General features: G+C 49.6%; 2 protein-coding genes across 3 annotated transcripts; both read left to right on the top strand.

The window, feature by feature from the left end:
* Positions 1-14,690: 14,690 nt before the first annotated feature.
* On the top strand, positions 14,691-15,245 carry LOC120112549. The gene has a single exon (XM_039132120.1). It carries the CDS (start codon positions 14,691-14,693, stop codon positions 15,243-15,245), a length of 555 nt encoding a protein of 184 aa, XP_038988048.1.
* Positions 15,246-17,170: 1,925 nt separating this feature from the next.
* Positions 17,171-25,522, top strand: LOC103709315. 2 transcript variants are annotated; one of them, XM_026805516.2, is made up of 9 exons: positions 17,171-17,684; positions 17,768-17,845; positions 19,382-20,059; positions 20,248-20,350; positions 21,656-21,756; positions 21,865-22,039; positions 24,608-24,778; positions 24,852-24,937; positions 25,042-25,522. In XM_026805516.2, exons 1-9 carry the CDS (start codon positions 17,373-17,375, stop codon positions 25,108-25,110), a joined length of 1,773 nt encoding a protein of 590 aa, XP_026661317.1. In that variant the 5' UTR covers positions 17,171-17,372; the 3' UTR covers positions 25,111-25,522. The 2 variants fall into 2 exon arrangements, with proteins under 2 accessions (XP_026661317.1, XP_008792829.1); XM_008794607.4 differs by having other exon boundaries at positions 17,174-17,684; positions 24,852-24,952.

Here is a 25,522-nt window from a genome sequence, read left to right as displayed (position 1 = left end):
CTAATCCCCAGCCTCGGAGGAGGGCGAGGACGGACGGCGCTTCCTCGTCGGCCGGGATGAGTGGCCCCGAGGCGGGGGCCCCTGCGGCCGACCCGAGGCGGGAGCGGGTGGTCAGTGGTGCGAGCCCATCGGCCCCTCCTTGCCCTGCCCCCCTTGCCCAGCGGGGGGAATCATTCGTGGCCCGGCCGCAGCAGCCAGGACCCGGGCCTGCCCGAGGCCCCGAGGCGAGCGGCTCCGGGACCTCGGGTCCGATCGTGCCGAGCTCTTCCCGAGCTTTCCGAGAAGAATCGGTTGAGCCAGACTCTTCCGTTCCTGAGGGGAGCTCGGCCCTTCAGGACGCCGAGGTCGCACGCTCCATGTTGCGGCGTGCAGTGCTCCCAGCGGACCGGGCCGCGTTCCGGGGGATTTCGCTGGAGGAGGTCGCCGGCAGTGCTTACTGCAGCACCGCCCGGGTAAGTTCCCTTCTTAATTTTCCTGAGTTATTAGCGTGCATACGTGCCTTTCAACTCACAATACCCTCGCTTCTTTTTTTTTTTTTTTTTTTTCTTTCAGCATATTCTCGAGCTCGACACCATGGCGTTCCTCGCCCACGGGTATCGAGAAGAAGTTCGGCAGCTCGGCCAGCAGCTGGAGCCGGCCAAGAAAAGAATCGCCGAGCTAGAAGCGGTGTCGGCCGCGGCCGAGGCTCGGTGGGCGGCCACCGAGGCCGAGCGCCTTGCCGTGGTGGGGGCGCTTGAGGAGGAGAAGGCGGCTCACGCCATGACCAAGGCAACCATGCGCGGCACGGAGGCGCGCTTGGGGGAGGTCCAGGCCAGGGTCGCGGCCCTCGAGTATGAGGAGAGGGCCCTTCGCCTCCGAATCGAGCAACTTGAGGCCCGGGAGAGGAGGGCTCTCGAACGAGCCGAGCACGCCGTGGAGCTCTTCAAAGAGTCGCAAGAGTTCCGCGACATGTTGGAGGAGGAGACGGTCGACGGTTTCCTTCGAGGCTTCGAGAACTTCCGAGAGCAGGTGCGCCTGTACTGCCCTCAGTATGACTTCTCGACGGTCCGTCCGAGGGAGGACCGGGGCTGGGGGTCCGACGTGCGAGCCCTTCCCACCATCCTGACATCCGAGGCGGGAATATATGAGCAAGACCCCGCCGAGCCTTCGACGAGGGTAGCCGAGGCGGACGGTGTCATGGAGGTGGCTCTGGCGGCCGAGACGGACGCTGTCCCGGAGGTGGTGCCCGAAGCTCCTGCTCCCGACCCCGAGCCTGTTCCGGAGGAAGGTCTTGAGGTCATCAATGTGCCGGACGACCCCCCGGATGTGGCTCCCGCCGCTTAGGACTTAGCGTATTTTTCTTTCTTTTTCATTGTATCCGAGGTCGGCCCTTGAGCGGCCGACTTCCAATTTTGTAATTGGCCTTCCGGCCCTTTGTTAATGAAAAAGTATTTTTGCCATTCCGTGTTCATCTTTCCCTCTGTTGTCGTGACCGAGGCCAGGGCCTTAGCGAACAGCCTCGATGGCCTAGCTTTGCATTTTAATTTCCGGGCTGCTTAACGAAGTTGCCCTTCTTCCCGGGCTACGTCTTAGCCTTCTCGGGTTCCAGTCATCCCGACGAAGAGGAGCTCCGAGTCTTGAGTTTTTTAGAAAATTTCCCTAAGTCCTATAGCTCGGATTTGGGAGACGTGGAGGTCATCGCGTTTAGCCTTTAGGGAAGTCCCAAGGTGTCGAGGTCGGGCCTTAGCCCTTTAACTAAGACCGGACTAGGTCTGTATGTGCCGCTAATCGGGGAGTTTAGTCGGGTTTCCGAACTTAACTCCAAACTCCTCAGAGGGAGCGCGGGCCAATAGGCAGGTTATTACCGAAGGTTTTCGTAGTTATTGTTCTCGGACTCTGCCGAGGCTTCGGTGAGCAAGGCTGGGGTTTCCAGAGATTGCCTTGGTACTCGTGTTTGGCTGGCGCATTCGTGGCCGGGACCACTTTTTAGCCGGACGTAGGAGTTTACGTCGAAGAGCCAAGTCGGGCACTAATTTATGAAATCCTCTGTACCAGTTTCGGAGACTTGACGAACGGTGCATGCATAATGTAATTAGGAGGTCGATCCTAAGCCGACCCGTTAGAGAGGCCCGACTTTGGGGCGAGACAAGGCTTCAACATTAAGATTCCGTTCAGCAATATGTAAATAAAATTTGACAAGGAGGGCGTCCAGTTGAATGTACCTCTTTCATTCTCAGAGTTATGCTTCGCATGGTGGAGTAGGCTGCTTCCCTTCCTCGTCGACCTGCGGAGTCATTTTTGACTTTAAGGGGGCTCGGGCTTCTCACGGACCCGACAGCACCCGCCGAGGTTGAGAGGGCTTGGGGAGGCTTTATTGATTTGTAGCTCTTTGCGAGGTCGAGGGAGTTTGAGACCCTGTGGTCGGACCTCGGGGCACCTCAACTTTGGTTGAGGAGGCGCTACGGGGGGCCGCGAAGGTACTACCCCGTTGTTGGTGATGAGCGCCACGGGGGGCCGCGAAGGTACTACCCCGTCTTCCCGAAGTGTCGAGGGGTCTGGGCACGCACTGTCGACACTCGGGGCATCTCGACCTTAGTCGAGGGATCGCTCGCTTCGGGGATCGGGGATCGTCGACCGCTCCTGGGGGTCCACTTCGTGGCGCCCCAGGTGGAGCCACCCTTTCCACCCCTCACGGCGCCTTCCCGAGGTCAAGGGAGTCTGGTTCTCTACGGTCGACCCTCGGGGCATCCCGACCTTGGTCGAGGAATCGTTCGTCAGGTCGAGGGGTCTGGGTACGCACTGTCGACCTGCGACGCTTCCCGAGGTCGAGGGAGTCTGGTTCTCTACGGTCGACCTTCGGGGCATCCCGACCTTAGTCGAGGAGGCGCTACGGGGGGCCGCGAAGGTACTACCCTGTTGTTGGTGATGAGCGCCACGGGGGGCCGCGAAGGTACTTTCCCGTCTTCCCGAAGTGTCGAGGGGTCTGGGTACGCGCTGTCGACACTCGGGGCATCTCGACCTTAGTCGAGGGATCGCTCGCTTCGGGGATCGGGGATCGTCGACCGCTCCTGGGGGTCCACTTCGTGGCGCCCCAGGTGGAGCCACCCTTTCCACCCCTCACGGCGCCTTCCCGAGGTCAAGGGAGTCTGGTTCTCTACGGTCGACCCTCGGGGCATCCCGACCTTAGTTGAGGAGGCGCTACGGGGGGCCGCGAAGGTACTACCCCGTTGTTGGTGATGAGCGCCACGGGGGGCCGCGAAGGTACTACCCCGTCTTCCCGAAGTGTCGAGGGGTCTGGGCACGCACTGTCGACACTCGGGGCATCTCGGCCTTAGTCGAGGAATCCTGCTCCATTCCACGTTTCGTCGTCTTGCGATTCTTCCCGAGGTCGAGGGAGTTTGGGACTCTACGGTCGAGCCTCGAGGCATCCCGATTTTGGCCGGGGAATCTGAGGATCACAGACGACCCAATATTAAAAGAGGATTACAGTTATCAAGGTGAGAGAAATTTTTGCAGAAAAAGGAGCTGAGTCCATTGTCCTGATTGTTTTGAACCCCTTAGGGTTTCATTGGTAATACATCCGTAGATTCTCGGAGTTCCAGCTTCGTGGGATCAGAGTCCCCTCCAGGGACTTCAATTTGTACGCCCCTGGTCGTTGTACCCGGGCGATTTGATACGGCCCTTCCCAATTTGGGGCGAGCTTTCCTTGCTCGGTCGGTTGAGAAGCCTCGACTCTCCTGAGGACGAGGTCCCCTACTTTGAAGAGCTTGGGCTTGACTCTGGAGTTGTAGTATTGGGCCGTTCGCTGTTGGTATCTCGCCATGCGAACCCGGGCGACCTCTCTCGTTTCTTCGACAAGGTCCAAGTTGCTCCTGAGCTGGGAAGAATTGGTGTCGGGGTCGTAATGCTCCATTCTGGGAGAAGGCAGGCCGATCTCCAGCGGGATGACGGCCTCAGTGCCGTATGCTAGGTTGAAGGGGGTCTCTCCCGTGGGTAGTCGGAACGTGGTCCGGTACGCCCAAAGGACATTGTACAAGTCCTCGACCCACTGTCCTTTGGACCGATCAAGCCTAGCTTTAAGTCCCTGCAAAATAGTTCGGTTAGTTACCTCGGTTTCCCCGTTTGTCTGGGGATGGGCAACCGAGGTGAAGCGATGATCAATGCCGAGTCCAGAGCAAAACTCCCTGAAATGAATATTGTCAAATTGTCGACCATTATCAGATATAAGGATACGGGGTAGTCCGAATCGGCAGATTATAGACTTCCATACGAAATCCCGCATCCTTTGCTCGGTGATCCGGGCGACAGGTTCGGCCTCGACCCATTTGGTGAAATAGTCGATGGAGACGACCAGGAACTTTCTCTGTCCGGTGGCGAGGGGAAAGGGCCCCAGGATGTCGATCCCCCATTGGGCAAACGGCCAGGGGGCGATGATGGAGGTCAGCAGAGCTGAAGGTCGGCGCTGGATATTGGCGTTTCGCTGGCACCGATCGCACTTGCGGACGAAATCTGTTGCGTCTTTTTGGAGTGTGGGCCAGTAATATCCCTGCCGCAGGATCTTATGGGCCAAGGCCCGGCCCCCCAGGTGATTTCCGCAGATCCCTTCATGGACCTCTCGGAGAGCATAGTCCGCCTCGAAGGGGCGGAGGCATCTGAGAAGGGGGGAAGTAAATGATCGTCGATAGAGCCTGTTCTCGTATAGGACATATCGGGGGGCCTGGCGCTTGATTCGGCGAGCCTCCATCTCGTCATGAGGTAGGGTTCCGTCCTGAAGGTAGCAGACGAGCCCGTCGATCCAGCTTGGCTCGGAGCCGATGCACATGGTAGGCTCGGGTTCCTCCGTGCTGGGGGTCTGAAGATACTCGAGCGCGGTTCCCTTAGGAAGCTCGCTCATGCGGGAGCTTGCCAGCTTGGATAGCTGGTCTGCCCTGAGGTTTTCCGTTCTGGGAATGTACTGAATGTTGAAAGAATTCAGGGCAGATATGAGTTCCCGCACCTTTTGGAGATACTTTTGCATGGATGGCTCTTTAGCTTCAAAATCTCCTTGGACCTGGTTCACCACCAGCTGGGAGTCGCTGAATGCCGTCAAGTCTCCCACGTTTAGTTCTTTCGCCAGTTTGAGCCCGGCGATCAGGGCCTCATACTCGGCCTCATTGTTCGAGGCCGGGAACTCGAGGCGCAGGGCTTGCTCAGCCACCACTCCGTCTGGACTAGTGAGGATAAGTCCGGCCCCGTTACCCCCCGAGGTCGAAGACCCGTCCGAGTGCAGGACCCATGGCTGCCTCGGGGCCTCCTCCGCGGGTCCAGATGGCAGGTCGGGGTCGTCCGGAAGGGTGCACTCCACGATGAAGTCGGCGAGTATCTGAGCTTTGATAGCCGGCCTGGGCCGATATTCGAGGTCGAATTCTCCGAGCTCGACCGCCCATTTGGCGATCCTCCCCGCACGATCCGACCTCTGCAATATTTGCTTCATGGGCTGGTCAGTCAATATAACTATCGTGTGGGCTTGGAAGTAAGGCCTGAGTCTCCGAGCCGAGATGATGAGAGCAAAGATGGTCTTCTCAAGTTTAGAATATCGGGTCTCGGCATCCCTGAGAACCCGGCTGGTGTAATAGACCGGCTTTTGGAGCTTGTCCTCTTCCCGGACGAGAACTGAGCTCACTGCGGCTGGGGAGACGGCCAGATATAAGTAAAGGACCTCGCCTTTCCGGGGCTTGGTGAGCAGCGGGGGAGAAGCCAGAAGGCTCCGAAGATCTTCAAAGGCCTGCTGGCATTCTTCTGTCCACCGGAAGTCTTTCGGCCGTTTGAGGCTCTTGAAGAAGGGGAGGCAACGCTCGGCTGACCGAGAGACGAACCTTCCCAGGGCGGCTAACCGCCCCGCGAGCCGCTGCACCTCCTTAACTGTCTTTGGAGGCGACATCTCTTGCAGTGCCCGGATTTTCTCCGGGTTGGCCTCAATTCCGCGCTGGGTCACTATGAAACCCAGGAACTTGCCCGAGGTGACCCCGAACGCGCACTTCGCCGGATTGAGTTTCATTTGATATTTTCTGAGCTTGGCGAACGTCTCGTCGAGATCGGCTATGTGGTGTTCCGCCGCTCGGCTCTTCACCAACATGTCGTCCACGTAGACTTCCATGTTCCGGCCGATCTGGTCTTTAAAAATCTGGCTGACCAGCCTCTGATAGGTGGCCCCAGCATTTTTCAGGCCAAAGGGCATCACCTTATAGCAGTAGGTGCCCTTGTCGGTGATGAAGGCCGTCTTCTCCTCGTCTTCTGGCGCCATTCGGATTTGATTGTATCCTGAAAAGGCGTCCATAAAAGTTAGCAGTTGGTGTCCCGAGGTGGAGTCGACGAGCTGGTCGATGCTCGGGAGGGGAAAACTGTCTTTTGGGCAGGCCTTGTTCAGGTCGGTGTAGTCCACACACATACGCCATTTTCCGTTGGCCTTCTTTACGAGGACTATGTTGGCGAGCCAGTCCGGGTAGGAGACCTCCCGGATGAAGCCGGCTCCGAGGAGTTTGTCCACCTCCTCGGCCGCAGCTCGTTGTCGCTCGGGGGCGGAGCCTCTTTTCTTCTGCTTTATAGGCCTGCTGGTTGGTTTCACCTGAAGTCGGTGGACCATGACCTCAGGGTCAATTCCTGGCACGTCCGCGGGCGACCAGGCGAAGACGTCGGCATTATCCCGCAGGAAGCTGACGAGGCGATCCCTCTCATGGGCGCCGAGGCCGGAGCCGACCTGCACGGTTAGCTTGGAAAAATTTTCTCGTAGTGGGATTTGAATAAGGAGCTCACCGGGCTCTACTTGCTTCTTCCAGGGGGTGTCCCTTGCATCGAGGGTTTCTATGGGGAGTGAGGGGCGCGTCGGGCGGTCTGGCGCCTCAGCTGGTTGTTTCACTGTGTGGGCCGCCATGTAGCATTGCTTGGCGACCAGTTGGTCTCCGCGGACCTCGCCTACTCCTTGGCCGGTGGGGAACCGCATGAGTAAATGGCGGGTTGAAACCACGGATCGAAGGGTGTTTAACCCTGGGCGCCCAAGGATGGCGTTGTAGACCGAGGGCAGACGGACCACCAAGAAGTCCATCCTCACAGTGCTCTCCCGGGGGGCGAGGCCAACTGTGACAAGGAAGCTAGCCTCACCTTCAACCGAGACCGCATCTCCGGTAAACCCGACTAGCGGGGCATTGATTCTCCGGAGATGTTTTCCTGTCAACCCCATTCTTTGGTAGGCATGATAGTACAAAATGTTGGCTGAACTTCCATTGTCAACTAGGACACGCTTTACATCAAACCTATTTACAATCATGGAGATGACCACAGCGTCATCGTGAGGGGTCTCGACCCCTTCTAAGTCCTCGTCCGAGAACGAGATGACTTCATCAGTACGTGGGCGCTTCGGGGGTGTTCCCTGGGCGGCCGTTCCTGCCGAGGCCCGCCCGATCATGTTGATGGTGCCGGCGATGGGCCTGTTGTCGCCTGGATTTTCGGTTGGTGCGACATTCTCCGCCGGCCTTCTTTCCTCAGGTCGATTCCTCACGAACCGGTTGAGTACTCCCCGTCGGATGAGCGCTTCTATCTCGTCCCGGAGTTGGAAGCAGTCCTCCGCCGGTTGAGTCCTCCTTCGGGGAAATCCCGTGTCTCGCATAGGAGGCGGGGGTCGGAAGAAGTCCCGACCCTCAATTTCCATCAGGATCTCGGCCCGGGGAGCATTGACGGGTGTATAGTTCTCGTACCTCGCCTGGTACGTCCGTGGCCGTGGTTGAGACCTCGGACGAGGAGGTGTCCTCTGCTGAGGTCGCCCCTGCTGACGGGGCGGACTCCTCAGTCTGGGGAGATTTTTCTCTCTGCGGGGAGACCGGCTCCTTTGTCGGCCGCGCTCCTCGCGGCGCTTCTTCTGCTTCTTAGAGGCGGGCTCGATTGCTCCCCGCCTGGAGGCGACTGCCTCCTCGGCCTTGGCATACTTCCGGGCTCGGGCCAGCATTTCGGTGAAGTCGGCCGGGAAGCTCTTCTCGATGGAGAAGAGGAATCGGTAGGAGCGAACCCCAGTTTTCAGAGCCGACATGGCTATCGACTGGTCTGGCTCGCGGACCTCCCATGTGGCGGCGGTAAAGCGGTCCAGGTACTCTTTGAGGGACTCCCCCTCCTTCTGCTTGATGTCCAGGAGGGAGTCTGATGTCCGTCGCTGGCGCCGGCTGGCAGCAAAGTTGGTGGCGAACTGCCTGCCGAGCTGCTCAAAGGAGGACACCGTGTTCGGCTTCAGTCCAGAAAACCAAAGCCGAGCGGTCCCTCGGAGGGTCGCTGGAAAGGCTTTGCAGAGTATGGCCTCCGAGGACCCTTGTAGGGCCATGAGGGCCCGATAACTCTCCAAGTGGTCGAGGGGGTCGGTGATTCCGCTGTAGGGCTCCACCTGAGGCATTTTGAATCTCACGGGAACCGGCTCGTCCTCGATCTGGCGGGAGAAGGGGGACTTGGCAGTGAACTCAAAGTCCCCTTCCTGTCTTGCCTTCTTGCCGTGGAGTGCCGCAATCTGGCGCTCCAGATGCTCAACTTTTCGGTCGAGCTCCCCCACCCGTGGGATTGTCGTTGTGGTTTGCGCCGGCCCTTGGCGGTCCGGGGCTGACTCCGCCTCGGAAAGTTGGGGTCTCCGATCGAAACCTTCTCTCGGTAACTCCCTACGGGGAGTAGCCCGTTCTCCGTTGTTGGCTCTGGAGGAGCCATGCAGATTTTGACTGGGGAGAACCGGGCCGTTGGGGAGACACTCCGGCGGGGCCTGGGCCTGCGGGGGAAGCGCCGATGAAGCTTCCACGCGCCGTAGGCCCTGCACGGCGGCGGCCAGGGCCTGGACTTGCTGTACCAGGGCATTGAACTGTTCCAGCTGGACCTGAGGACCTGGGTCAGCTGGAGTTGGGAAATTCTGGACGGAGTGTCCAGGACTTTGCGGGGGACGCCGGGAGACGTTAGAGGCTCCCTTACTTCTCAACTTCATGACTGCTACTCGGTCCCTTCCTCTAGCGCCAACTGTTGCTGGAAATTGGACCCGGGGGCAATCTTCGGTCGAGGAGAGGGAGCGGGAGCTTCGGGCACCACCTCCGGGACAGCGTCCGTCTCGGCCGCCAGAGCCACCTCCATGACACCGTCCGCCTCGGCTACCCTCGTCGAAGGCTCGGCGGGGTCTTGCTCATATATTCCCGCCTCGGATGTCAGGATGGTGGGAAGGGCTCGCACGTCGGACCCCCAGCCCCGGTCCTCCCTCGGACGGACCGTCGAGAAGTCATACTGAGGGCAGTACAGGCGCACCTGCTCTCGGAAGTTCTCGAAGCCTCGAAGGAAACCGTCGACCGTCTCCTCCTCCAACATGTCGCGGAACTCTTGCGACTCTTTGAAGAGCTCCACGGCGTGCTCGGCTCGTTCGAGAGCCCTCCTCTCCCGGGCCTCAAGTTGCTCGATTCGGAGGCGAAGGGCCCTCTCCTCATACTCGAGGGCCGCGACCCTGGCCTGGACCTCCCCCAAGCGCGCCTCCGTGCCGCGCATGGTTGCCTTGGTCATGGCGTGAGCCGCCTTCTCCTCCTCAAGCGCCCCCACCACGGCAAGGCGCTCGGCCTCGGTGGCCGCCCACCGAGCCTCGGCCGCGGCCGACACCGCTTCTAGCTCGGCGATTCTTTTCTTGGCCGGCTCCAGCTGCTGGCCGAGCTGCCGAACTTCTTCTCGATACCCGTGGGCGAGGAACGCCATGGTGTCGAGCTCGAGAATATGCTGAAAGAAAAAAAAAAAAAAAAAAAAAAAGAAGAAGCGAGGGTATTGTGAGTTGAAAGGCACGTATGCACGCTAATAACTCAGGAAAATTAAGAAGAGAACTTACCCGGGCGGTGCTGCAGTAAGCACTGCCGGCGACCTCCTCCAGCGAAATCCCCCGGAACGCGGCCCGGTCCGCTGGGAGCACTGCACGCCGCAACATGGAGCGTGCGACCTCGGCGTCCTGAAGGGCCGAGCTCCCCTCAGGAACGGAAGAGTCTGGCTCAACCGACTCTTCTCGGAAAGCTCGGGAAGAGCTCGGCACGATCGGACCCGAGGTCCCGGAGCCGCTCGCCTCGGGGCCTCGGGCAGGCCCGGGTCCTGGCTGCTGCGGCCGGGCCACGAATGATTCCCCCCGCTGGGCAAGGGGGGCAGGGCAAGGAGGGGCCGATGGGCTCGCACCACTGACCACCCGCTCCCGCCTCGGGTCGGCCGCAGGGGCCCCCGCCTCGGGGCCACTCATCCCGGCCGACGAGGAAGCGCCGTCCGTCCTCGCCCTCCTCCGAGGCTGGGGATTAGCCCCCCCGGCCTCGGCCTCCCGCCTCCTCAGGCGGGAAAAAAGCGACGTGTTGCTGGTCGGCATGCGGGGAATATCTGAAATCAAAAATTTTGTTAAGTGTCAGGCCAGTGGCAGTAAAAGCGAAAGACAAAGAATGAAAATAACGTAGCCGCCCTTACCCTCGGGGCGCGCCGAGCTCAGACCCACGCTCGCCAGGGCGCCCTCCCGCAGGAGCTCGGTCAGGTCGTTGCCCCTCCCGAGGGCTCGCACAGAGTCTAGGATCCTCAGCTCCCTCCCCGTGGGCTCGGAGAGTCTGTTGAGGGCCTTCAGCCGTGGGTGTCCCCACCTCGACTCAAATCCCCAAGGCGCCGCGGACGCCAGGAAGAAAAACTTCACCTTCCACTCGTGGATCGAGGAAGGGGCGCCCCGGAAGAGTGACATACCGCCCCGAAAGGCGAAATATAGCCACCCTGCGTCCGCCGGGTTCTTCTTTAACAGAAAACACCGGCGGAAAAGGCCTACCGTGATCGGGATCCCGTGCCCGAGGCACAGGGACAAAAACCCGATTATGGTCCTCCATGAGTTCGGAGCCAACTGCGCCGGGACGAGCTGGTACTCGGCCAGCAAGCTGCTCACGAACTCATGGGTGGGAAAACGCAGGCCCGCCCAGAGTGTCTCGCGGTAAACCGCGATCCGACCTGGGGGCGGCTGCGTCACCCTGTCCCCCGGCCCTGCGGTTTCAAGACGAAACCCGGGCTGGAAGAAGAAACGGGAGCGGATTGTCTCCAGTTCCTCCTCTGACATATTCGACCCAACTTCTTCGGGACCGAGACTCATTCTCACAGAAGAATGGAGTAAAAATTAAGAGCAGAAAATGGAAGTTGGCAAGGAGAAGAAAAGAGGAAACTCTAGAGAAAACAGGAAGAAAACCTACTGGACATTGCCAGAAATTGCTCCGAGCACCGCCGGCAAAATTCGGTTGAGGGAGAAAACAAGGGAAAAAAGACGACGAAAATGAGGGGAAGCCAAACAAGACCTTTAGGGCAGACTCGTGGGGTTTATATAGACCCCCCTGACGGCCCAGATCGATGGGGTCGGTTCCCATCCCCCGATCGGGCTGCGCCACGTGGCGACCTCTGAGGCCGAGGCACTGCATCCACTCCGGATCAATAAATCGAATACGAAATCAAAGTGTTGTCCCATCGGATCTCGGGACCTCATTATGGGTCCACAGAACCCCATCGCCTCGAAGAATGAGCGGACGGCACCCCCGCTCCCCTCGTTTAATAAAATCTGGGACACGTGGAGCCCCGGTGTGACCTCCACTCCTCCGAAATTATGACCCGGTAACACGAAATCGGAAGCGTCCGACCCCTGGTCATGCCGCGTGTCCGTTTTGAAACCCAAAATGGCACGCTCATTGATGAGCGGGAATTCTCGATTGTGGGGCCGAGGCGCCACCCCGTCGAACCCGAGGGCCCTCATCCTGGGTCCGCCTCACAAACCAACCTCGGTAATCCAAGAGACACCGCCCCCGCTATAGTCGCCTCGAAAGACGTAGGGATATGGACCCCATCATTAATTCGCCGAACAAAGTAACCTCGAAACGCCCAAGGGCGCAGGTCCTACCACGAAAATTCCAAGAAACATGAGGGTGCGGACGAAGTTCGCCCCCCAACTTTAACGATGGACTTTACTTCCTACGTCCGAGCCCACAAGCCGCTCGAACTCGGAAGTCGGGGGGTAGTGTTGGGGGAATAAGGTTTGTCCCCCAAATGACACGAATGCCCCAAAGAAGCCGCACAATCGTCGACCCTGGAAGGCCGAAGTCGGCACCCGAACTCGGAACCTCCGACCTAAGAGAAACCCCAATGCCCGAGGCCTACTTTTGTCAGCCACCTACTACGGCTATACGTCTCCGAGGTCCGGCCAGAGACCGTACTATGACGCCCCTCCGGCATTTATTGCGCATGACCGCTGTGATCCTCCGGCACACTCCACAATAAATATGGATCTCCAGCTTACTCCACAATAAATATGGATCTCCGGCTTACTCCACAATGAATGCGGATCTCCGGCTTACTCCACAATAAATGCGGATCTCCGGCTTACTCCACAATAAATGTGGATCTCCGGCTCACTCAACAATTAATGCACGTGACTCCTGTCATCTACGGACTCCCAGCTCTCCACGGCAAATAAGCCCAGCAGAGTCTAGTCAACTGTGATAAGTCTCTGATCTCGGCCATACCTCCGACACTGATGCAATAAATTCGCCTAGTAGCGTGCTAGTTCGGGTTGTACAACGCCCTCATCGCCGACATCAGTGCAATCATTCGCCTGACCAAGCGCCGACCTGAACGACATGCCGAGCCGTACTACGGCTTCGCCCCGTTACATCGCAGGTAAACCGACCCCCGGTCTATAAAAGGGGGTTGGAAAATCGATACTGGGGGGGACGCACCGTTTATCTCTACTCTACACGATTTGCCCCCTCCCTGACTTGAGCGTCGGAGGGCCGGCGCCGGGAGACCCGGCCACCGGCTCGTGTGCAGGCACCCAGACGGAGGACGCCGCCCACTGTCGGATCGTCGCCCAGCCGCGGGAATCAGCCGCTCCTTCTCGCCGATCGCCCCAGACGGAGGACGCCGCCCGTCGACGAACCACCGCCCCGCCGTGAGTAACCACCTCCCGCTCCCTCTCCTCGACCGAAGATTGCCCCCGGGTCCAATTTCCAGCAACAGTATAAATCCAAAATATATCACAACTTTATTAGTCATATGAGCTTCTAATGGAAGGATACCAAAATACAGTAGGATCTGATACGGTTGAGCAGAACCCAGAGAGAACGCAGAGGGAACCTCACCCTGCGGTCAACCGCCGAAAGTTTTTAAGGGATTAAAAGCAAAGATGCCGGTTCACCGCACGAGAGATGGAATGAAAGCTAGGAGCTGTGATGCATCTAACAGCAGACAGACTCGTAAGGCAGGCTACGGTAATTTATCATCTTTTATTACACCGACTTTATCTGCGTGTCAGGTGAAGACTTGTAAGGAAGGCTGTCATTTATTTCTTGGAGGACAGCTGATCCAAGCCTAGAGAGGGAGGCCTTGGAAACCACACAAAAAGGACACGGTTCCTTTATTTATTTATTTTTTTTCTTACGTAGCAGCTCTCAGACCAAAACCACATTTTAATCAACACCGTAGCAACTTGAACTTGGGACCATGAGGATAAAAATTTGCCCAATACCACTAGGCTACCACCTTGGCAGCATTTTTCTTATTTTCTTTCCCCTATGATATATTCCTTTATTCGCTTGTAGGTTTCTTTTCAAATTTTTTTATAACTTTTACTTATCAAAAAACAAACTCTTTTAACTTTTTATTGCAAAGTAAATCTCCTTTCTTTCTTAGGCTACAAGAACTCTTGCCGAAGTCACCGCTTACCATTCGGCCTCTTCTAATGGAGAGGATCAGTACTTTTTTCTTTTTTTTTTTGTTGGATACATCGACAGCTCACACTAGTTGCACGTGAGCATTGCCATCTGAGTCAAAGCCATCTGAGTCAAAGGTCAAAATACTCCACAAAGGTAGAGGAACAAAGACAGAGCTGGTCTATAAAATATCTTGCGAATGATGAACAGCAAAGAAGGCAACCTAATCTGGGGACGGCGGGGAGGTAGAGACGGCATTCATCTGGTGGCATGGGAGCCTATTTGCCAGCCGACCAGCAGGGGAGGACTTGGTATTCATTCGTTGGTTGAGCGCAGGGAGTTACTGGCGATCAGGATGGCAGCCCGATTTCTTCTAGAGCCTGAGGGCCTTTGGGGCTCACTGTTGAGGGCGAAGTACGGGGATCCTGCCCCCCACTACGTCCTACATGCTGGCCGAGGAGCTTCCTTTATTTGGAGAGAGATCTGCGCCCGCGCCCCGGGAGTGATGCCAGAGATCAGGTGGGAGGTTGGGGATGGGCGGACGATCAGGATTCTGGAGGACAGATGGCTAGCTGAGGTATCATTGTAGGGTTGGCCCACCGAGATTGACCATGGCTGGATGGAGGGACACAGAGTGTGTGCCTTATTTGCCCAGGGGGAGCGGAGGTGGGACGCGAGTCTTGTTTAGCAGGTATTCGGGGAGCACCTTGCTGAGCGCGTCCTGGCTCTGCCGATCCCAGAGGGGGAGGCAGTGGACAAGAGGGTATGGAGCAGGACAGGGAGGACGATTGTGAGAGTTCGGGACCTCTTGTCGATAGGTAGAAGGCCCTCAGCGCGACAGATGGACTGCGGCTGGATTTGGAGGATGCACATTCACCCCCAAGTGGCCTTGTTCCTGTGGAAGGTGGCTTGAGGATGTTTACCTACTAGTGGGTTCTGGTGAGGCGGGGAGTGAAAGTTCCTGCTGGATGTGGAGCTTGTCAGGCGATGGAGGAGACCATCTACCATGTTCTTTTTGGGTGCCCGAGAGCCAGTCAGATATGGAGATATGCTTCAGCTCAGCTTGACCAGAGGCAGATGTGGGCGTCCACTGAGGAGTTCCTACGATATTTGGAGGCCTCGATCCGGGGGTCTGTACGAGGGGAGAGGGGGACTCGTGAAGCCTACCTGGCCTATCACTGCTGGTTGGAGAGGAATACACGGATTTTCGACGGCGAGAGCCTCCATCCGAGGATGGTGGCGGACCGAGCTCTACGGCATGCGGCGGAGATCACCGGCACTATTGAGGCTTCACCTACTGGGTTGGTCAGGGACATCTGGGGCCCCCATTCTGCTCTTGCAGCGTCCAGGACGATATTAGTATCCTGGGTGCCCCTATCCCCTGGCTTTCTTAAGGAGAACTTCGATGGCAGCGTATCAGCGGACGGGAGCTGCGGAGGTGTGGAATTTATTATTAGGAATCATGATGCCAGACTTGTGGCGGCAGGTGGAGGGAGGATTTTTGACTCATCAGTGGTGAACGCGGAGCTTCGGGCGGCCTGAGAGGGTGTCTCCTATGCGAGGTATGTACTAGGTGCGGGTCGCATCCTTCTCGAGGGGGACTCGACCACGGTGATCGAGTGGATCCGGGAAGAGGGATGCTCAGTTGAGGATCGGCCGCTGCTCCACGATATCTGCAGAGCTTTGGGGGAGGTTGTCTCCTACCAGGCCACGCACGTATATCGGGAGGCGAACGGTGCTGCAGATTGGGTTGCTTTCTTCGCAGCTCATCACTCGGGAGGCTTTTTTTGGATAGACCACGAGGCTGTGCCTACGCTTTTGCACAACATTTTGTTTTCTGATTTTGTTGGTCATCTTCACGCTCGTCAAGTGTGAGCCGCCGATGTACCAAAAAAAAAAAAGAAGGTAACTTAATCAACAGCATGGATGTGAGGCCAAATGTAGTCATTGGAGAGGGACAGTGTCATGCATGCAAACAAGAGTCGAATGCAAGCTTTTTGTTACTTGTGTTCGACCATCATGATCTTTGATTGGGGATGAGATCGATGTTTTATATGTGCAAAACTATTTAATAGTCTAATTGCTCACTTAATTTAAAATAATAACTCAGTTTCTTCTGTCGCTTCATGTGCAAAACAATTTAATTGCTTAAAACTAAAGCAAATCAGCTACTTTGTTCATTTATTACGAATAAATTTGTTTTATATATGATTTTGTAGTTAGTTTATGTTAAATTATACTTACCTGAGGGTGTGCTGAATCCCACTATTTAGTTAGGGGAATAAAACAGAATGGATGCAGTTTACAATTTCTATATTTCCTTTAAAAAAAATAATTTTCCTGAGCTTCAGCATAAAATGTGCCTCATCTATGGTAGGAGTGTGCGGAAAATCCATCAAACCATAAATCCGATCCGAGCTGATCTTTTTAGATCAATTTATATAATTATTTTTTTTAAAAATAGTTGGTTTAGTTTTTAAAAAAATTAAATTAAAAAAGTTTAGCTTAGTTTCGATTTGAGGTTTTAAAAAATTTATTCAAACCGGCTGATTCGATTTATATATATCTATATATATATATATACCGAACTAAATCAGAATCATAGCGCTATATGATGAGGTCAAGTAGAGAACTGGACTATTCATACTCCGACAAATGGCTATTTTGATGGTAAAAAGTGAGTGTATTAAGTGAGTTTTATATACAAAGAAGCGAGACTCTCTCTAACCCTTTTTCCGTTCTCTTCCTTCCTCATTCCTCCTCTTTCTCCGCCTCCACCCTTCCAACGGTCAAGTCTCACTCTCCCCTCCGTTCATGGGTCCATCACCATCTCTCCTGCGCGTTGCTCTTCCAACAATATTGATGATTTTTGATTTGTATAATAATTATGCCAGATCATGATCCGAGATTATGCAGGTTGAGTTATTTGTTTAATAAAAAAAATCTGAAACTTGGATTTAAATTTTCGATCCATTTAATGTGTCGTATTCGGGTTGGTAGACACTTAACCTTATCAGTACATGATTCGCCTCATATTCGATCCGACCCAACTCAATTGCCAGGGCTGGACTCTGAATCCTTCCGTGGAATTGCATTGACCTACTCGTAATTTTAGAAGTTTAGCTTCTTATACAAAATTAATTTCAGACATCACAACTCTTTCAAATGCAAACAACCACTATTGCGACCCATGGCAGCTCCATTCTTGGATTCAACTCCTAGATTCCATGCGGCAGTGAGGGATTGGTATTTGGTGGAGGACGTAGGGGGTAGGTGGCTATTGGTAGAGGTCAACATCGCGGGAGCATCGGTAGACCGCCAAATTAATAACAAAACATAAAAATTTCATAACATTAAAAAATAAAAAAAATTATTTAGTAATTTATATAGAAAAGGAGCTTGAGCCGCTTTTTCTAACCAGTATCGAGAGGATGCATTTGAAGAAATCCATGGCTGGTGTTCGTGGATGCATCAACAACCAACCGTCTCTTTTTCGCAGCTTCTGGTCTTTGTCTATTCACGGACAAAAGCCCTCGCTGTCACCAGTCATCGTCCCCCATTTAGAAGGGAAAGGGCTTGCGAAGAGGAAAACGTGGGGGAATAATACTCATATTTTTTACAAGAAAGGAAACAAGAAACAGCGGCGCAAGGAGAAGGCCATCAGAGGCGATGATGCTCCTCCTCCACCCCGCCGACGCGCGCTCCGCCCTGGCGGCGGCGGCGGCGGCCACGGCCTCCTATCACGTCTCGATCCCGCCATGGGGCGGCGGGAGGAGAGGCGGGCGAGCGGCGTATCGCCCCGTCTCGGCCCGTGCGGATCCCTCTCCGAGTCCGCTCTCCGTCTCGCTGGAGGCCGCATCCGCCGCCGCCGTGAAGGAGGGCAAGAAGCCCGCCGTCTGCACCGCCGACGAGCTGCACTACGTGCCGGTCCCGGGCACCGAGTGGAGGCTCGCCCTCTGGCGTTATACCCCCTCCCCGGAGGTCCCTCCTCTCCCGATCCCTTTGCCCTCTCTCTCTGTCTCTCTTTTTCTCTTTTCTTGATATAGATTGATGGGGATTTTCAGGCGCCGTCGAGGAAACATCCCTTGATGCTTTTGTCGGGGGTGGGGACGAACGCGATTGGGTTTGATCTCTCTCCTGGGGTGAGTTTTTCATTTATTGATGATTTTTAGTAATTTTGGAAGATCTTTTGGGTGAAAAATTCCGTTTGTCTGGTTAATTACTTATTTTAACAGCTTTTTGGCCGCTCTGCCAAGACATGAACTACTTATATAATTGATCAAACCATACTTGTTTGAGCTGTCGCAGATTCTTGCTTTTCCCATAGTTTGCATTCTTTCTTGTTGTCATGCGTTCATTTCATAAATAAGCTACAAATATGTCCTGGAAATTCTATGGTGCATGGGGTTCCCCTGCCGTAGTTGTGGTAAAACACATCAATAACGGGCCGAGACATCAAGCCATACGCTATTATTAACACTTCTACAATTTGTTGCTTATTAGAGTTCATAGAATGTCTTTGTCTAAATTTACAATACTTTTTCTTTATTCTCAGATTCTTAGAAACCAGTCGGGGTACTGTTAGTTGTGTACCTCCACATTTTATCTTGAGGTTATGCCACCTATAGGGATATCCTTGGCCAGGCTTTCGTAAACCCATCCACTTCACTGGGCTTAGCTTCAGGCCTTGCTCATTCCCTGGGCGAAGTTCCTGGCCCACCCTATGAGCATGTAATCTATTTGATGATTTGTTTAAGCATGTAATACGAAATAAAATAATGATCTTCATGTAACTTTATTCCTATAGAAGTAGTTCTCCATTTTTGTTAGAGCAGTTGGTTTATTCATATTGAAATCTCTGGTCCAGCCATTTCCCTATGGACTGTTTATGATATACTGTGAAGGTCTGATAGGCATAACATATCAAGCCTTCTTAATTGATTTGTTTGGCTAGAACTTAGTAGCAAAATTTCTAGCTAGGGTGCCATACCTGTTTTGAAATATTTTGAGGAACTTGTTCCTGCACATGCTTCCTAAGCCCTTCCTATTCTAAACTTCTTTCTGAGCGATTCACTTATTCACACCTGCACTCGCACCTCATACTTGAATATACTCCTGCTTCAGGTAACTAAGGGCTATAATGCAAGCCCAAAAGTGATTTGTTCCCACATTCCTGTACCCTCCTATGTAGGCTGGGCCAAGGCACCTGTTGGACCAGGTTGACTGCTGTGCAGTCCTGATGGCGTTATTTGCTGATTCTTTGTAGATATAAGTGTTTGTAAAACTTATGGTTGTTTTTCATCTCAGCATATAAGTTACAAACTAGATTTACCTGCAATCTACTATGTTGCCTTTGTTGTCTCCATTTCAAGTTCTAATCATTGTAAATGCTTGATAATTATTAACATAATTCTTTTAATATGATGGTGGTAGTGATCTCGAACTGTTTGATGAGGGTTCAAAGATCAGCATGCCCTTTCCATCAATTCTGCTTTATATTTTCTTGTTTTTATTTGCATCTCTCTGAACCTCAAACTCAACATGTAACTAAATTTTCTGCCATAAAATCATAAAAACTTCTTTCTTTATCCTTGTGATCATGGAGAGTTGTTGTAATATCATTATCATTTAATCTATCCATTTTCTGCTTTTTGCTGATGCATAAAAACTGTACTCAGGTTTCATTTGCTCGTCACATGTCTAGCCAAGGATTTGATACATGGATTGTGGAAGTTAGAGGTGCTGGGTTAAGTACACGTGTAACTGAATCCAAGGCAATTGATCAGTCCTCCAGTAAACCTGTTATATGTAATCCAAATTTTGTTAACAAGTACAACTCAAATGTTGATACGCCTGTAGAGGAATATTCAATTGTCAAAACTGGTCTAATGCCAGATTCTGAACTCTCCATGAAAAATGGAAACAAGACAGATTTAGTTCCTTGGGATGAATCACAATTAGTAACAAGTCTAACAGCTACTTTGATGCATTTGGCTGAAAGGCTTTCGGGTTATCTAAATGAAGGTCAATTAAGGGTTGTCTCCGCTAAATTCTTTGATCGGATTTCAAAACTTCTGGAAGATGCTCGATTATCTGAACGGTTTAATGAGATCACAGACAAAATTTCAGGTTTGTTAGAAGCAAGGCAAAATTCTTCTGTTGCTGGCCAAATCAGAGATCTAAGTCAACGACTTGTAAATATTATTGAGGAAGGTCAACGATCTGTTTCACCGCAACTGTTTGACTTGCAAGAGCGCCTTTCAGCAACCATTGAAGATTTCCAGAAACAGCTGGATCTGATTGTTACATATGATTGGGACTTTGATCACTACCTGGAAGAGGATGTTCCTGCTGCGGTGAGGTGACATGTCCCCTTGCTATAATTGACTTAATTATGAGAATTTCTGTTGAGTGTTCTAGATCAATGTTTTCTTCCACTTTAGCTTTTGTGTTACATGATCATAGTACCTTTATTCTAGTTTATAACTGACCCTGCACTGGTATATCTGAGGAATTACACCAATCTTCATTTTGATCTCTGCAGATGGAATATATAAAGCTTCAGAGCAATGCAAAGGATGGAAAATTGCTTGCAATTGGTCACTCCATGGGGGGAATATTGTTGTATGCAATGCTGTCAAAATATGGTAGCTTTCCTTGCTTTTCTGCCTACTGATGGCGTGAGTTTTGTAGCATAGTTTTTGTATTTTGAATAGCTTCTTGCCTGTTTATTCTCACTTCATCTCTATTGGCATATAAATTCTCATAATTATCTCATGCTTTTTGAACATGCAATATATGCTTGGAGGTAGATGTGTCTGCTTCAAACATGCACATAAACGCTTATTTATATCATTCATTCAATATCTAGCCTTTTGTTTTTCTTAATGAAATAATTGTAGTGTAGTCAAGGGCAACAAATATTCAGGATTTATATTTGGTTTTGGTATGGCTCAGTAGCTTTGAAACATAATTGGCTATGTTTTCCTCTTGCTATAATGATAAAACAACAGAGATTTTAATCCAACGAGTATGCCCAGATGAATGGATTATATTAATTACAGCATTTTTTTTCTAAATTGAAGAACATATTTTATTGAACACTGGGTTTTGCTAGGTACTTTAGATATCAACCTGTCTAGGTGTGGAAATGTATCTGTTGTCTTGAACTAGGTCACCAACTCTGTCTGGAAGTCATTATCGAAGAGTTCATGCAGAATATTCATACTTTAGTTGGTATTAATGTATTCCAGTTTCTGATGGTGCTTTTTTCGGCACTAGTAATTTCCTTTGTTCTTTGGTTAATGTTCTTGTCGCGGCAGTTCATGTTATCTGGTTTCTGACATACATTAGCTCACCTTTTAGTATTCCATGTGTGTATAACTTTGTATATATTCTGATTTCAAACACTATTCTTGTTTAATCTGAAAGGAGATGAATGAATAGTTCCTACCATATTAGGTGTTTTAGTCTTTTTAATACAGTTAAAGTTTAAGTAATCACTGGATGGAATGTATTGAGCCCATTCTGCTGTTATATTTCTAGTAAGAAAGTATAAGCTTGTATTTTAATGTAAATCAGATTATTCTATGAGTGACCTAACCACTTTAACCAATAATAATTAAATTTTAGTTTTACTAAATTTCAGTCACATTGGACATTTTACCATGATCTGGACCCATACTTCCCAGTTAATTTCTTGTTTTTGTTGCTTCTAGCATGTACCATAAGACTCCAATCTGGATCATGTGTTCTTTATTACATTTCTTGTGACATTGAGAAATTCAACTTGATCTATGAGTGCGACCAATATAAAATATGTCCCCATCAAATTTTTTCTTATTATTATCACTGTTTTGGGAGTTTAGATTTATCTGAGGATCAGTGAATCTTCAAGAAGTTATTGGTACTTTATTTAGTCTCATTTTCTTTCTGTCTTTTTAATTTCTTAGGTTTTGAAGGAGTACAATCTGGATTGGGAGCAGTTGTTACATTAGCATCATCTGTTGACTATACATCATCTAGATCTTCACTCAAGTTGTTATTGCCTCTTGTAAGTGGAAGAAGCACTGTTTAATTGAAAAAGCTTGTCGATTTTTTGTTTTTGATATTGTGAGAGAATGATTGAGAAACTAATCTTAATTGGTTTTTTTTTCTATAGGCTGATCCTGCACAGGCTCTAAATGTTCCTGTTGTCCCATTAGGAGCATTACTTGCAGCTGCTTATCCTTTATCATGTCGTCCACCATATGTTTTGTCATGGCTCAATCCTCAAATTTCAGCACAGGACATGATGCATCCTGAATTGTTTGCAAAGCTTGTCTTAAATAACTTTTGTAAGTGGGAACTTGCTATGCCCTTTGCCTTCAACCTAAAATTATATCCTTTGATAGTTTTAGTTAATCTAAAGTTGGAAACCAAGTCAACTGGTTAGCTCCACCTTAAATGTTTCAATGATGTGCAAATACGCTGATTATTTGAGATTTTCATATATTTGGATCCATTTTTTTGCCTCCTAGTGGAAAATTTTCTCTTAGATGTGTGTGTGTGTATGAAGGTTTTTTCTTTTGAATTTTGTTTGTTTTTTAGGGAGAAGTTTTATTGTGTACTTATATGTGCTTCTGACTGCTCCATTTTGGAGAGGCCCCTTGAATTTTGGAAGGCTTTACTTTTATTGCCAAAACCATTCTCTATTTTTGATTGGTTAATATTTCTAAACTTGTTTGCTACCTATGCATCATTTTGATGAATGATAACTTTCTCAAAAGATGAAAAAAAAGAAAAAAAAAGATGATAACCATCCAATTTTTAACATTTTGTGTTAATCCATATTTTAGGAGCATTTTTTATTCTATGTTTACATAAGATATTAGTCAACTAGTTTTTGTCCTTTTTTTTTCTTGTTCCTAGTTGTCTAGAGAGTGAAGAAATCCCCCTAGTTAAGTAGACTCAACTCAACTCAACTAAGCCTTGTTCTCAAACTAGCTGGGGTTGCTACATGAAGCCTTTTCTTCCATTCTACTCTTTTTAAGGCCACTCTTTCTAAAAGATGTAGTAATACTAAGTTCTCCTTTACTACTTCATCCCATGTAATTTTTAGTCTACTTTTATCCCTTTTTTTCTTCTTACATATATCAAATCACACTTTTGTATTGGCGCATTCATTGGCCTAGGTTGTACATGTCCGAACTATTTAAGTTATCCTTTTCTCAATTTGTCTTCAATTGGTACTACCTCTACTTTTTGACAAATGGCTTTATTTCTTATTTTATCTTTTCTTGTGTTACCATACATCCATCTCAATATTCTTATTTTGGCCACACTTATCTTGTGTATATATTATTTTCTATTTGTCAACATTCTATACCATATAAGAATAACTGGTTGTAATTCTATCCTATTTTTTTTTTCCAATTTGGTAGGTACTACGATCATATAATATCTCAGCTGCAATTCTTCATTCTATCCACTTATGGATAACATCCTCTTCAATCTCCCTGTACGAATAATCAGACCGAAATACTGAAACGATCACTCTTAGAAACTTTCTGGTTCTCAATTTTTACTCCATCTTTATCTTTATGTTTAATTTTACTAAAACCTTCCATGCATTTTGTCTTAGTCCTATTAATGTGAAATACTTAGATTTTAATGCGCTCCTCCATAATTCCAATTTATGATTTACTCTAATCTTTGTTTCATCTGATAAGACTATATCATCTGCAAATAACATGCATCAAGGAATATTGTCCTGAATATACATACTAAGTTCATCCATGACTAGCATGAAAAAGATAAGGACTAAAAGCAGATCCTTGATGTAAACCTAATGTGATCAAAAACTTAGTACTATTACCACAGGTAGTTCTCACACTAATAACCGTTCCATTATACATATCCTTAATTACATTAAAATAACTACAATTATTCCTTTTTCTCTAACACCTACCATATGACATCTGTAGGAATCTATCATATGCTTTTTCTAAAATAATAAAACTATATAATGGTTTTGTCTTTGTTCTCTATGTTTCTTTATTAACCTCTGAAGAAAAAAAATAGCTTCCATAGTTGACCTTCCTGGAATAAAACTAAAATGGTTCTTTAATATTTTTATGTTGCATCTCAATCTATTCTCAGTCACCTTCTTCCAAAATTTCATAATATGGATTATGAGATTAACACCAGGATGATTTGAATAATTTTAATATTATCTTTGTTTTTATAAATTGGTACTATAATGCTATTCCTCCATTCATCAGATATCTTCTTGATCTTCAAAATCTTATTAAACAAGTTAGTCAACCAAATTACTTCCTTGTCATCTAAACATTTCCAAATCTTTGTAGAGATTTTGTCAGGTCCACTTTTCATAATTTCATTTTTTTCAGTCTCTGTGTATCTCAAGTATTCTAATTCTATGTGTATATTTAACATTTTTATTCTCAGTGGTGTCTGCATGACTTCTATTCAATAGGTTATCAAAATAACTTCCCTTTCTTTGATCTCATCCTCCTTAACCAAAACTTTTTGATCTTCATGTTTGATGCATATAACCTGAGTCAGGTCTCTTATTTTTGTCTCTTATTCTTGATACCATGCAAATGAAAAACAGACATGCTGTCTGAGGGAACCTTAAAATATATAGAAAGTTTAAAACTGTTTTAGCTTCTGAGCATTGAGAACTTCTATGCAAGGACTGCAGTGACCAATTTTGCTGTCTCCAGAAATCTAAGTTCAAGATCATGCATTCATAAAACTACCGCATTCCATTCATGCTATCTATTTCATTCTTTATTTCTGAAACTCTTAAACATTATTGTTCTATTTTTTTGACAAAGTTCAATGTATCTGATAATGAGACATTTTATTTTTTTGTGCTTGGAATGAATCACAATTTGCAGGTACTGTACCTGCCAAGGTTCTCCTACAGCTGACGACTGCTTTCCGTGATGGAGGGCTATGTAACAGAACTGGCACTTTTTTTTACAAGGATCATCTGCATAAATGCAATGTTCCCGTCCTGGCATTGGCAGGAGACCAGGATTTGATTTGCCCTCCTGAAGCTGTGAATGGTAAACCCAAAGAACTTACAGAATAGTTGTTATACTCAACTGGCATCAACTAAACTTTTCCATTGATGAGCAGAAACTGTCAAACTCATCCCTCAGCATATGGTCACATGCAAAATATTTGGAAAAACAGATGGCCCACATTATGCTCACTATGATTTGGTGGGCGGGCGGCTGGTACGCTGCTAGTCCATCACTACATTACAAATAGGTGATGCATTTGAAAGTTTGCTCATGCCTTGTCTTATTTTGGTTTCCTGATGCAGGCAATTGATGAAGTCTATCCCTGCATTATAGAGTTTCTTTCTCAGCATGACAAGCTATCGTTGTCTTGAGATTTGCGTGGAACTCAGAGACCGCAATTCCTGCGTTGATCCAATCGGGTGCCCTTTCATATTTTTTGACACATTTAGGGTTTCTCATCATTGGAGGATTGGGATAAAGGTTGGTGATTCTGATACCTTGACCTATGTATCAGACTGACATCCTTGAATGGGTAACACTAGTGGTAAAGAACATTAATTCTCTAGGTGCCCGCATATTATGACATACGTTTCATATGTCCTGGAAATTTGTTGGTCACAGACCGCCCAGTAAATTGTTTCTATTGCTTCTGTAGATGTCTTGTATATGGTTACAAAAAAAAAGTATGGAAACAGGACTGCAATAATGCGGTTGGAGTCCATGTCTTGCATAAAGAAGACAATCCATGCAATGGTTTATCTTTTCTCTTTTTTATTTCCTCTA

This window comes from Phoenix dactylifera, chromosome 11, assembly GCF_009389715.1.
Source record: "Phoenix dactylifera cultivar Barhee BC4 chromosome 11, palm_55x_up_171113_PBpolish2nd_filt_p, whole genome shotgun sequence".
NCBI classification, from domain to species: Eukaryota; Viridiplantae; Streptophyta; class Magnoliopsida; order Arecales; family Arecaceae; genus Phoenix; species Phoenix dactylifera.
This window is presented reverse-complemented; position numbering and strand designations above follow the sequence as displayed.